Source organism: Cryptotermes secundus, unplaced genomic scaffold (assembly GCF_002891405.2).
Source record: "Cryptotermes secundus unplaced genomic scaffold, Csec_1.0 scaffold681, whole genome shotgun sequence".
NCBI lineage: Eukaryota > Metazoa > Arthropoda > Insecta > Blattodea > Kalotermitidae > Cryptotermes > Cryptotermes secundus.
The window spans coordinates 560,742-574,245 of record NW_019737395.1 but is presented as its reverse complement, the minus strand read 5'-3'; the positions used below and the strand labels follow the sequence as shown (position 1 = coordinate 574,245).

The window sequence follows — 13,504 nt, the reverse complement described above, 5'->3', positions numbered from 1 at the left end:
TCCTCATTTGCAATCAATACTGTGCTCCTGAAGGTCGTTCAAGTATCAGGTTTTCCTGATAACCGAAGGCCATCAAAACAAAAGTATCAGGTTTTCCTGCTAACCAAAAACCATTAAAATGTAAACTACTGTTTTTTTTTTATTTAATTCCTGACTGCGGAAATTTTGCTCACCTTTGTTCATAGCTTCTGTAGTGTGGTGAAATATTAAAGAAAAAAATCCATTGAAGGGCCTGGAATACTGTGGGTGGTAAAATGGTGTGTCTTGAAGACTTTACTCATGACCCATAGAAAACTGCCGTAATCCTTGTTAGTAGCAGCAGCAGCAGCACTATTGCGAAATACTAGTTCGTATGTTAGGTTTCCTTTCTACTGACTTACCTGTAGGAATATTTTAATGATACATCAGTCATGGATCAGTAGGTTCGAGGAGGGGGGCATACAGAGACAGCAATGTGACCTCATAGTCCTGTTTTAAAGGAAAAAAGCTGTGACACAAGCTGATAAAATATTCTTGGGCTATCAGCCATGTCTGACGCTAGGGAAAGAGATGTCCGTGCGATATCGGTGATACTTAACCAGTTGACACGGCTGAAAGCCAGAGCAGATTTCATCCACTGTAGCTGCCATGAAAGTTTCAAATCTTATGTTTAATGTGAGGTTTACACTGTAGATAAAAGGTAAAGTAGGGTAATTTTATTTCAGACGTACACAGTATTTGTTACATGCCACAGAAATTTCAAAATGTGACTACCCATATATGAATAGACAGCTTGTAGCATTTTCTTTTTTCTCAACTGCAATAAAAAACTGGCACTTTTGATATAATATCACTGTTAGAGACAGAAGTTATGGCTGCCATAGGTATTCTGTGTTTCACGTAGTGATGTGATACAATGCAAGTGTGCTCTGTACACAGGACACCACTGGAGGTCAAGCAACAAATATTTAAATATGGATTTCAATTAACATTATGAAATTTCCAATTTCACAATGTGGGATATATCATTGGGAAGTGTATGTCTTCTCCTGGTGACAGAGCTTGTACAAGGGCATGCTGAAAGTAATGACTCCCGATTTCTTTTCCATAACAGCAATTTCATTCATGCACATCATCCTAATTCACCCTTCTTCTGACCTCTCTTGATGGGCCAGCAAGCAGTTCATACTAAAGCAAGTGTTACAGGTCTAAATTAATTGACTGCATTAAAATGAAACATGTTTCAAACTTGCATATACCAAGGAGTACCTGTACTTCTGCAAGTGTGGCAGGACGGAACCACATTTTCGCCACTGTCTTATGGAGGCATTACTTTTCAGCATACCCTTCCAGGATGAAAGCTGCTAATACCAGAGCCCACCAGTGGACACATCATGATCCACAGTCATATACCCAGTTTTGTCAAGATCTGGTTTGATATTTTTCTTCCACCACTTTTGCTTTCCCAAGTGGATGCTTTCCAGCATGTTCCAACAAAAATATTGTACGTATTTGTGTCCAATTTTTTACTGGAGTCCGTCATAACACAATAACATAACAGTCAAGGTTAAAAATACCCAGCTATATGCTTCGGCATTTTAAAGCCATCATCAGGCAAAACACATGATTACAGACAATTAGTAATCATGTAGCTAGGTAACTTTAACCTTGACCATTATGTTGTTGTGTTATGACGGACTCCAATAAAGAATTGTATATAACATGACAGGATGCAAGGAAGGGAAAAGTATTTGTGTTCTCCCATTTCAGCTACAAGTCCTTGATGTAACTTCCTGACAAAACTGGAAAGCTGTATAATCAAGTTCCTTGGTGGGGACGCTGTGTGCTATTACACTGTGTTGTAGTCTGGCAGGTGGATACCAGGGTTCTGGTGAAACACACCATGCTGCAGTCTGATAGGTGGATACTAACAATGTGTGCCTCCATCTTTAGGATGACTCCAGATATCAGACATTTAGATTATGTAGGTACAGATGTTTGAAGTCACAATATGAAATCAGGTCACCCACAAACAGCAGTTTCATTTGGCTGATGATATGGGATGTGATACTGTGTAGGTTTGTAGAAGTTTAATGACATTTCAGAGGTACACAATGCCTTCAGCTTCAATTTTCTATCCTGAAGATGGAGGAAGTATATTTGTCTGCACTGTTGGTTAAAACAAATTACAGAGCATTACATTTCAGAAGACTTGTCCTCAATAATATTGCGGAAAAGTCAGGATGTGATAGAATGTATGTAGTAGAAGTCTACCCTTACAAAGGTGGCAGTACGTTCCTCCAAAATGTTGGCTCACTCCTACCCACCTACACAGCGTCACTTCCAACTTCCTCATGATTACTGCCATGAATATCTCAAATGTTGCAAGTAACACTGGTGCTTGTAGATGACTGTACTTCCATTTATGAACAAGGAATATTGACACACTACAACAATACAGTAATTGTGCTGTACTGATTAAACTGAACTGTGATCAGTGCAGATGAATTACATTACATAATGAAAGCAATTCTCAGAGCTTTGTTTGAACAAGTCTTCATCACAGTAATGAGTCTGTTAGGAAATCTGTACAAATTAATAAGAAATGGCAAGTCTACCATTGCAACCATTTAAAGCTATCGACCTGATGCTTCAGTGGCCCTGCCTGGGCTCCAACTGCATGTGGCCACCTCAAGTTTACAGTGAAACTTTGAGTGCACACAAACATATCATGAAATTTAAGCATTTTTATATCATTTTTCCCAAAGATTATATACATTTAAATACTACACCAAAGAAAACTATTTTATTTTATCTTTTTCAACAGGATACTGACCAATAAAGAAACAACATCTTCAGTTTCTTTTGATAAGTGTGTCATACCTTTTGTTTGAAAACCATTTACTGAAAAATTAATTACCTATGGTAAGGACAGATAGTAATGACCATCAATTACCATAAGAAGACTGCTCTGAGTGAGAATGCTATAAACTAAAATCAACTCCACACATAATTCCAACCTTGCAAGTAACCACACTAACTGAACAACATATTCTTCATGCACCTAATGGAGTAGGTGTACATGTTTTAAATTATAATCCCTGTTTCATGAAGAAATACACAAAAGTAACAACTTCTGTAATAATGTGATTTCAAGTTAATTTCTACTAACAAAGACTAAAACATACTGAAACTGTCTTAAATAATTAGGTGGCTGGAATATATGTGACTGAGGTTGTCAACTTACAGTTATACATTACTGATATCAAGAAAAATGTAAGTTTGGGAACACCTGTAGTCAGTCTGTGTACCTTCTTAAGTGAAGATTAGTAACACATCAGGATTACAATTCATACTTCAGATAATATTCATTTTGGGTTCAAATCATTATCACCACCTCCAAAAAGATGCCTAAGTTCAGTCTTACACAGTTTCATGAACAGATATTATTGGCTGAGTCTATGTGTCTTTTGAGTTCTCGTATACCTACAGAAGACTCTTGATCATCTGCATGTGGATTAAACACAGGCCTTTTATAACTGCATATAAGATTTGTAACCATCGTCCAGTGAGATTGATAAAAAGTTGCTTTTAATTTTTCATCCTTCATATGTTTCAGTCAAAACGACCACCTTCTGAACTTATGGAAACTACTGTTACATGTCATAGATATATATGTTATATCATTTAACTAATATTAAGATGTACATTGATTTGTTAAAACATATAAAATTATTACAAAAGTGTAAGGACAAGAAACCAAATTGGTTCTAGTTTAAAACAAATACTGAACATTATTTTGTTAACAGACTAATTGTAATAATTTTAGATGTTTTAACAAATCAATGTACATCTTAATATTAGTTAAAAGATATAACATATATATGTATGACATGTAACAGTAGTTTCCATACGTGTTGATAATATCCTTCTGAAGATGGTTGTTTTGACCGAAACATGTAAAGGATGAAAAATTAAAAACAACTTTTATCAGTCACACTGGATAGTCGTTAAAAACCTTATATACGTTTACTAGTGTGATGGACCAGGATGAACCAAGTTACTTTTATAACCCATTACAAATGTTTCAGTGATATATCAGTGGTGCTTTACAATGATTTGCAGTAGACTGTACATCTTCTGATTTGTTGCTTGTATAATTTTACAGCTTTTCATACTGGTCTACAACTGAACAAGGGTTTCTTTCTTCCCTTGGAAGGATACAATATTGCTATTGCAATTAACAAAGGCAAATAATATTTACTTCATGTCTGATTTAGCTTAGAGGCTGTTTCATCTGGCTCAAGTCCTATAAGCAAGCAACTAATCACTAGAAATTGTACTTTTCAGCTTACAGGTGCCAACAGGTTACCTAAGGAAGCAGGAGAACCACTGTACTCATTTGAATGTGACATGAACTCTGTGGCCTTCCTTCTAGTACACATAGGCTATGTTGGCAGCTGCAAGCTGTGTCTTATTTAAAAACAGAGATGATATTCCAGACAGTAAGAAACAATAAAAATGTAAGTCCATGCCAAAGTTCAGAGTTGATGCCAGCATATTTCATGAAGAATTTGCAGTTTTGTTTTTGAGATGGTTGCCCTGAAAAAAAAAGAAATAAAGAAAATGTAGTAATGCTCACGTTAAACTTGAAGATCTCACAAAAACCTCAAATGGTGGTTTTCTTTTTGAAAATGAAATTTCATATTTTGCATCAAAAACAGAAATTTTTAGTAAAGCTTCACAGTACCAAGGAGGAAAGTCTTATTAATCAATCCATAATTAAAATGACACTTTATAGTGTACAATCTACAAATGTCTGACATGCTCAGAGAAAAACAAATATTTACTTTGCAGCAGTATAATCACCATATGACATTATCGACATTACTACATGACTTCCCTTCTACTCAGCATTTAAGTTAAAGCTATGAATTACTGTTATTGCAATGTCAAGATTAGACAAATTTTAAATTGAGTTCACTGGTTTCATCTAGTAATCTGTGTTCTCATGTCTAAGTCTGTCAGTTAACGAATACAATTTTTTTTTAATTAGAACTGGTTGTTCTTTTCAATGAATGCAGACAAAAAGCATACTCATGTTTGTTTACCACCACTAAGGACCATGAATGGAGACTGCATTTCTTTCTACTTCTGCTGTAAGAGGCTAAGTGTTCCGAGTGGATGTCTGCTGAGCTCATCTGTTTAAAAAAAAAATTCCTTCAGATGGGGCACAGTCTGTTTGCCCTTAAACATTCTGTAATATCTGCAGCTCCTGTCACTGATTATCCTAACAGCTGGCCAAATTTTAAGTTAGTCTGCTGCTTGAAGTCATCAATTTCTCCCAATTTCCAACCCATGGTCTGTGTCTATGTCTACTAGCCTAATGACAATTGGAACAAATATGCTGTGTGTTTTATGAGGAGGCTCCAGCTGACGTGCCACAAAGTTGCAGTATTCGCTCCTCTCCCAGGACTGAAGCTACTGTGTATATTTGCAGTCTGCAGAAAATAAACGCACCAAAAGTGTGGATGCATATCTATCTGCTATGTGGAATCATGGACATGTAATGATAACTAAAATTTGCTTCCTTATGGAGCACCATTTAGAAATAGCATCAGATGGTTTCAGTCTCATGTGCAGCATGTCCTTCTATAGAACTTTCTAGAAGTTATTCACTACATGTTTCGACCTATAAGGTCATCATCAGGTGTTTTAAAATTATAAATTATAAATGAGGAAACTGCTGTGCTTCCATATTGTGGTTGCTGGTCATCACTATGCGGTCCCTTCTATGTGCATGTATATACAAAGTGGCTGCTGATCTGCCTGCTGTGTTATGCAGTGCAAGAGGAACACGCAGCATAACACAACATGCAGAACAAGCCACCACTTCATATATACATGCGGATGGAAGGGACCGCATAGTGATGACCAACAATCACAATATGGAAGCACACCAGTTTCCTCATTTATAATTTTAAAACATCTGATAATGACCTTATAGGTTGAAACATGTAGTGAATAACTTTTAGGAAGTTTTACAGAGGACATGCTCCACGTGAGACTGTGAAACAATTTGGTACTAAATGAAGTGCAGCAGGTTGCTACAATATACTAAAGTAAAGTTAAGGTATCCCTGTAATAGGCCGTGGAGGCCCATAGGGTTGTGAGATGTTGAGGTTCCCACATTTTCTAGACAATCGGCTCACAGATGGCGGCAAGGTTGTCAGCTATATGTGCCAGCCGCCCTTTACCCCCAAGAATATTCCAAGAATATTCCTGGTACTCATTTCTATTAGAGGCTGAGTCAACCCCAGGGCCATAGTGTGGCTGGAAGGATTAGGTCAATTGAAAAAATCCAATGACTCAACAGGACTTGAACCCATGACCTTCCAGCTTGTATTAGAAATAAGAGCTCATGACCAGATCTGGACTGATACTCACTCCCTCCCGTTTAGTTTTCTTCATCCTTTTCTCCACTTTATTTTTGCCATGTCCCTTTCCATGAAATTCATGAGACAGGTATCTGAAATTAGAAATAGAGACAACATTAAAGTCACTGTATTTTAGGATCTTACAGAATGTGGCCATATTTCCAAGTAACACATAAAATCCTTTCATCCTGAAGTTTCAGCCAGAAAAAAGGGTGTGATACATATAGAGTTCAATCTGTTATTTTGTGAAATAATAAAAATATGTAACATTCCATTTTCCAACACAACTTACTCATACAGCCAATAACCAGAAATGGGCATGCTACAGCATATTAGCGTCGTAGGGATTGAAATGATTAACACAAAATATTTTAATAAAAGTACAATGGGATAGTAGTATTTACACACTCAAATGTCACAATATGTTGGCTAGTTACAAACTGTCACATACAGAATGGGAGAAAAGGAAGTCAAAACAACAAGTATATATCAAAATGTTGTACCGAAAACATCTGAGGTGGAAGACAATAATCTCACCACCCATGATAGTACTGGCCAGCAGAGGGACCCTACAATTTAACATGGGCTCTAACCCATTGGNGGGGGGGTATCCTTTGTATTCATGAAGCTTGAACTCTGGTAGATGTGAAGGCATCATCTGTGAGCAGAAAAATCTGTACAACGATGTGAGGGGGGATAGAACTCAGAACCTTCTGAATGGGTATAATAGCTTACCCCAGGACCTTTTTCTTAAGGACCTAATTTAAGTGGCTCTAGTGTTGCTCCCAACTCATTCACGATGTTAATATGGCTGATGGTAGACAACTAAAAGAACATGTGAGTGGCACGATGACAATGCAGAGTTTCACATAAATCCATCAGTTTGTTCACACATTATCGTGAGGATGGCACACATGGATGGTAAACATGGTAGTCCCATAATCTTGTCTGTTTCCACTAAAAAACTGCTTCCTCCTTTGATTTTTTTCTTCTTAAAATGGCAATTACTGTGGAAACTTTTTCTGCTCTAAAGAATGTACTACCATTGGACAGGCTACCCTCCACAGTGTGACCTATCTTAAAAACAGATATGCTATTATTTGTGCTAACCTGAAAGCCATCTTTGCATTAAGTAAGTGTCCATCATCATCTATGTAGGCGAGTTTAACATTTGGTTTGGAGCCCTCCTTTTCTTTGAAGTCTGACGTCGGACCACTGTAGCGCTCGTGACGCCCAAACTTTTCATCATCTCTGAAAAAGATAAAGCAATGCTGTATATTAAATTCCTTAATTAGTCTTGCTTACTTTGTTCTGTCTTGACCATCATGTACACATCCCTAATACTCAAGTGGGTCAATCCTGAGAGACAAGACGAGACTTGCAATCCAGTTATAGAGGAGATGACAAAGTATTCAAAGCTCAGATATTCTTTACCCTTCAAAATCTCCTACTCTACTCCATAATCAAAGCAAGTGGCCGATCCCTGTGCCCATGACAACTCTCTTCCCTAAGACCTGCTGCAGAGAAGACTTGACAGCTACACGACAACTTAGGTGACTTAGCCTGCAGCCACCTGCTCACGCTAGTTCCTCACCTGTGGATTTTAATACCTTGAAGATGGAGGCAATACATTCCTCCAAAACATCGGTTTACACAATATCTATACAGTGCCACATCCCAGAAGACAGCATTCTTCATGAGTGACATTCATTACATACCAAGACACTATATGGTAAAGAAGAAAAGTAAAGTTATCCCTGTAACAGACTGCGGAGGTCCACAGGGTTGTGAGATGTTGAGGCTCCATATTTTCTAGACAATCGGCTCACAGATGGCAGTGAGGTTGTCAGCCTTATGTGCCAAGCTATCCCTGAACAGACCATGGAGGCCCATAGGGTTGAGAGACATTAACGCTCCCACATTTTCTAGACAATCGGCCATCAATGGTGGTGAGGTTATCAGCCTTACGCACTGGCCACACTTTACCCCCCAAAAAAATTCCTGGTACTCATTTCTGTTAAGAGGCTGAGTTGACCCCAGGGCTGGAAGGATTAGGTCAATTGAAAAAATTAATGACCTCATCAGGACTTGAACCCATGACCTTCCAACTTGTGGCATAGTGCCTCAACCAACTATCCTACCGCTACTAATATTAAATAGTAATGATTAATGTGTTTCTACTAAAAACCCTAACAAAACTGCAGTATATGATTAAATATGGTACACCATTTATGAAATACTTAAAATATAAACACACAATAAAAACCATTACTAAAGTGTCAATATCTCTTAATTTGAATAGGCCTATGCTGTACATAAAGAATCTGCTAATGACTCACCCATCTCAACTTCATTCCAAGTTCCATGTTTATCTTCTTCTTCCTGACATTTCTTCTCTTCAATCATTTCCCTCTCAAAGTCCTGTAATGTAAATTTTGTATGAGATTAGTAGAACACAAATGCGCAGTCCAAAAATTACCAATTAAAAATTACCTTGAGATAGACTGAAATCTGAACTGCTTACCCATAAAACACTGTATAAGAAATTACTGCACTGTAAAGTACTGACTACATTGTGCAGGATTTGAGCTTCTGACAGCAGTGGTTTTGAAGAGTTCTGTCATCTGGGATATAATGCCGTGTAGTCTGTCGAAAGTCAACAGACATTTTGCAGAAACATGTCGCCTCCATCTTCAGGGCTGCAGAATAAATCAAGCAAGAAACAAGCGGTGGCAGGTAACAAAGCCAAGCTTCCTACCTGCTTCATGCTGGCTTCTCGTTCCCTTTATTCTTTGGCCCTGAAGATTCAGGTCACATGTTCCCCCAGAAGACAGAATTCTTCTGACTACAGATTTATCAGAAACATACTCTCATTCTGTCAAGCAATGTACACCTGCCAAACTAATTCTGAGTTTGCAGTGAGAATACTGTGACGATTAACATTCAATTCACTTTGCAATTAATAAAATTACAAGAACTATTGGTTTTTCATTTAGTCATGTTTTGAGCTATTTATTCATTCCTATTTCAATTTCACATATAATTCCTAGTAGTGTCTTTTCTACCCTTGTATCATGCACATGTCACAGGGAGAAAAAAGAAATAAAAGATGGGGAAAAAAGGCTGGTCTGAGATTTTTGTAGAGGAGATTATGAAAGGCACTATTTCCTGGGAAGTAACATCCTGTAAGTCCACTGACATTCCTTCAAAATGTTTATGGACCTCATCAAATTATACGGCATTTTATTCCAGAAGGTACCACCTGTCAAGAAGATGAACAAAAAGGTTCTACCATTTCATCTATCACATTCTTACTGTATAATGAGTGCTTTCATTTCTAGGATTTCTGCTGGATGTTTCCAGTTCAGTAATTTATATATTCATTATCATGGAATTCAACTGTAATTAAAATATATTCTAATTCTGTTGCAGCTGCAGTAAATAACTGTAGATGGGCAATGGACTGTATCTTGTCTTGACACATGCTAAATCAAAGTGCCTTGCCGAGTGTACATTTATCTGTGGATGGTTATATTGCACTCACAAGTAGTTCCTGAGTGTCCTCATCCCTGTTGCCAGCCAGACCATACATGGAGATGTCACCCAACGTACAGCAGAATTCTGCTGTAGCATTCAGCACAATGGAACCACCTTCCGTGTTTCCTTCTGAGTTTCTCTCCAGTATTGACTCTCCCACCTACAAACATCATAAATCACAAACAGTTAAATTATGTAGCTATACAGCATTCTTCTATATGTAATAATACAAATGCCATCGTGAATGCAACAATTTATTTGGTTGTAGTTCTTTGTTTTTTCTTCCTCTACACTACATGTTTCGGCCATAACTGGCCATCATTAGGTGTATTTTTCACTACGTAGGTCTCTCATTGCACACAGTACAAAATCTAAAACACCAGCCTGTCAGTTTTGTTTAAAATCTCGCCAACATACGCTCGTCAATTTGATTTTAGAATTCCAGTTTAAAATTTTAAGTTTTAAATCACAGGGATACCTGCTCTGCTTACGTGTGCTGCAGCAGCTATTTCTTGTTTTCAGCACCGTTCATGTATTATTCTGCGCAGGCTCCCTGTGTGTTATTAAAGATGAGCAGCGACAAACACACAGGGAGCCTGAACAGAATAAATAATACATGAACGATGCTGAACATAGGATTCATGAACATAAGAACGCAGTTCCCTTTTTTTTTTTTTTTTAAGTTCGAAATGCGGACGTAAAATGAGTCTGTACGATTGGGAGTATTTATCTCTTCTTATAGGAGTTCAATACTTTTTTTGTGCTGATCTGAGTTCTATTTTAAATTTATATATAATACGGGAATGCGCACAATGTGCATAGAGTAATTGTGTAAGATTTGAGGCTTTCACGGCGGTGACTATGAAGAAAGCAGTCTTCTGGGATTTGGCACCGTGTATATGTGGTGTTAACCGACGTTTCGGAGGAACGTATCGCCCCCATCTTCAGGGTTGAAGAAAAAGTATAAGTAAATCTGCAAGCGACAACACCGTGAGACACGGTCAAACAGACTAAATAAAGAACATACCGTTCTCTGCTCAACGGTATGTTCTTTATTTAGTCTGTTTGACCGTGTCTCACGGTGTTGTCGCTTGCAGATTTACTTATACTTTTTCTTCAACCCTGAAGATGGGGGCGATACGTTCCTCCGAAACGTCGGTTAACACCACATATACACGGTGCCAAATCCCAGAAGACTGCTTTCTTCATAGAGTAATTGTTTTCTATTCGCGACTGTATTCGGTTATTGATGTGGTTAAGTTTTTGCATATGGTAATGTGGTATCTACTGCACTTTTTATCACAGTATTTTAAATTTATGACAAGCACTTGTTACCTCACTTGTTTCACTACTATCATCGATGAAAACTTGAGTGAAAACATCATTAACCACTGAACGAACTGCCATTTTGGATATCAATAAGGGTGATGATCGATCATGATCGATCTCTCAGGAATTTCTTATACAGCTCCTAATAATTTTGTAGAAACACCAAATTATTCAGTTTATAAAATAATTTATAGTCAACATCACACCGCTCTCGTATGCTGAGTGCCATTAAACTACAAGAGCAAAAACAGAACTAATTTTGAACTTTGATAAAAGAAAATGCAATATTTGTATATTTTAAACTGGATTGATAGCTCAGTCGATATGGTCGATAGCGACCGATAGCGACAGGGTACATACTGCACGACTTATGACAGGGGGTGGTAACTCAATGCTATTGGCCGGCGACATAGCCACCGTGACGTCATGAAGCATCACTGCTGCCGCCACACTACGGATTGGCTGCCTCCAGTGCCGAGTGTTCGGTCGGTAAGAGTGTATGCTATCATACCACCTGAACTGTCGGTAAGAAAGCATGCTATCATACCACCAGCATTTGTGTACTGCTCCCTTCCAAAGAACCACTGGTTCACACGAATAGCTAGAAATAATAATTGATGTAAATGAAATGTTCATATTTTACAGGCACTGGTGAGAAACTTTCTCCCAATAAATAATGTTGCAATCCTGGCCTCTTCTACTGCAGAAGTTCTTACTCCATTGTGTGTTTCTTGTTTTTGAACTGAGTTTTATATCACTTCACTCAAAACCATATGGAGGGGCATGAGTTACATGATATCAAACTCATTTCGAAAACAGAAAACACACAATGGAGTAAGAACCTCTGTAGTACAAGATATCAGGTTGCAACATTATTTATCGGGAGAAAGTTTCTCACCAGTGCCTGTAAAATAAGAGCATTTCATTTACATCAATTCAACACCCCTTTACTGAAATGCAATGGACATTTAAACTATAACATATATAGAATACTTGTGTTTAGGAAAGCTGATGGTGGGTAAACTTGAAAGAAAATTCTGTTTCCATCAGAGATACTTGTATTCAACTTCATAACATTGCTTACAACTTATACTTGAAAGCTATATAGAACATAGCTTTTCAGTTACATTAATGTGTTATAAATCATGTATAGGGAGTAATAGTACTGAGGTTTCCATTTGTTATTAATTTCAGTAGTATAATGAAACTTGAGAATCTGATACACACTCTTGTTAACAAGATTAAGATTGCATTTGATAATATATGAAAAGCAATAAAATAATTGCAGAACTCTGACAAACTTCATGATCTGAAACATGCTCATGTTTCCAAATTCAATACTAAACATAATAATGTGGCCAAAATAATAAATTAACTGAACAAATATAATGAACCTTGAAAGTCTGATATATATATGTTCATAAGTTCTAATAATAATGTTATATTTTAGCGTCCTGTTGCACTGAATCATGTCCATGATGTGTATTTATGTCAACCGTGTTACAGTGCACACAATTTCACCTTTCTCTTCACTTTTACACTACATGTTTCGGCACTAATGTGCCATCTTCAGGTGTGTCTCTATCCACATCAAACTACTGCACTGCATGCCATGACGTCTTCATTCTANTAAAATGACTAAAATGCGTATTCGTCATGTATAACAACAAAGTCTAAATACTAAAACCTTTCAGGATTCGTCATCCATATGTCATATCTCAAATACGCGAATCACACCAATCCTCCTCTATGGGAGCACTCTTCCTACATTCATGTGTTGTGTCTTTCTCTTGTGACTGCGTGTGTTGTACTGATGTATACACACAACACAGAGCACAATACACACATGAATGTAGGAAGAGTGCTCCCATAGAGGAGGATTGGTGTGATTCGCGTATTTGAGATATGACATATGGATGACGAATCCTGAAAGGTTTTAGTATTTAGACTTTGTTGTTATACATGACGAATACGCATTTTAGTCATTTTATGATGGAGAAGTGACGGCACGCAGTGCAGTAGTTTGACGTGGATAGAGACACACCTGAAGACGGGACATTAGTGCCGAAACATGTGGTGTAAAAGTGAAGAGAAAGGTGAAATTGTGTGCACCGTAAGACGGTTGACATAAATACACATCATGTTCATAAGTTCAATGCTGAACACAATAATATGGCCAGCATAATAAAATATCTGAAGCAATATAATGAACCTTGAAAATC

At 37.5% G+C, this 13,504-nt stretch overlaps 1 protein-coding gene and 1 long non-coding RNA gene across 3 annotated transcripts; both read right to left on the bottom strand.

Annotated features, from left to right (window-relative positions):
• Positions 1 to 673: 673 nt before the first annotated feature.
• Positions 674 to 3,686, bottom strand: LOC117282780. The gene is made up of 2 exons (XR_004513650.1): positions 2,700 to 3,686; positions 674 to 2,565 (listed from the first exon to the last, which is right to left on the bottom strand). It is a non-coding gene; the product is annotated as an uncharacterized LOC117282780 (long non-coding RNA).
• Positions 3,687 to 3,910: 224 nt separating this feature from the next.
• LOC111870362 lies at positions 3,911 to 11,538 on the bottom strand. Of its 2 annotated transcripts, none has more exons than XR_002843836.2 (6): positions 10,432 to 10,518; positions 9,961 to 10,113; positions 8,756 to 8,837; positions 7,527 to 7,667; positions 6,427 to 6,508; positions 3,911 to 4,581 (listed from the first exon to the last, which is right to left on the bottom strand). XR_002843836.2 is itself a non-coding variant. In XM_023862587.2 (6 exons), the coding sequence occupies exons 1-4, from the start codon at positions 11,358 to 11,360 to the stop codon at positions 7,567 to 7,569; spliced, it is 408 nt and encodes a 135-aa protein (XP_023718355.1). In that variant the 5' UTR covers positions 11,361 to 11,538; the 3' UTR covers positions 3,911 to 4,581; positions 6,427 to 6,508; positions 7,527 to 7,566. The 2 variants fall into 2 exon arrangements, 1 of the variants encoding a protein (XP_023718355.1); XM_023862587.2 differs by lacking the exon at positions 10,432 to 10,518 and adding an exon at positions 11,289 to 11,538.
• Between the last annotated feature and the right edge of the window lie 1,966 nt (positions 11,539 to 13,504).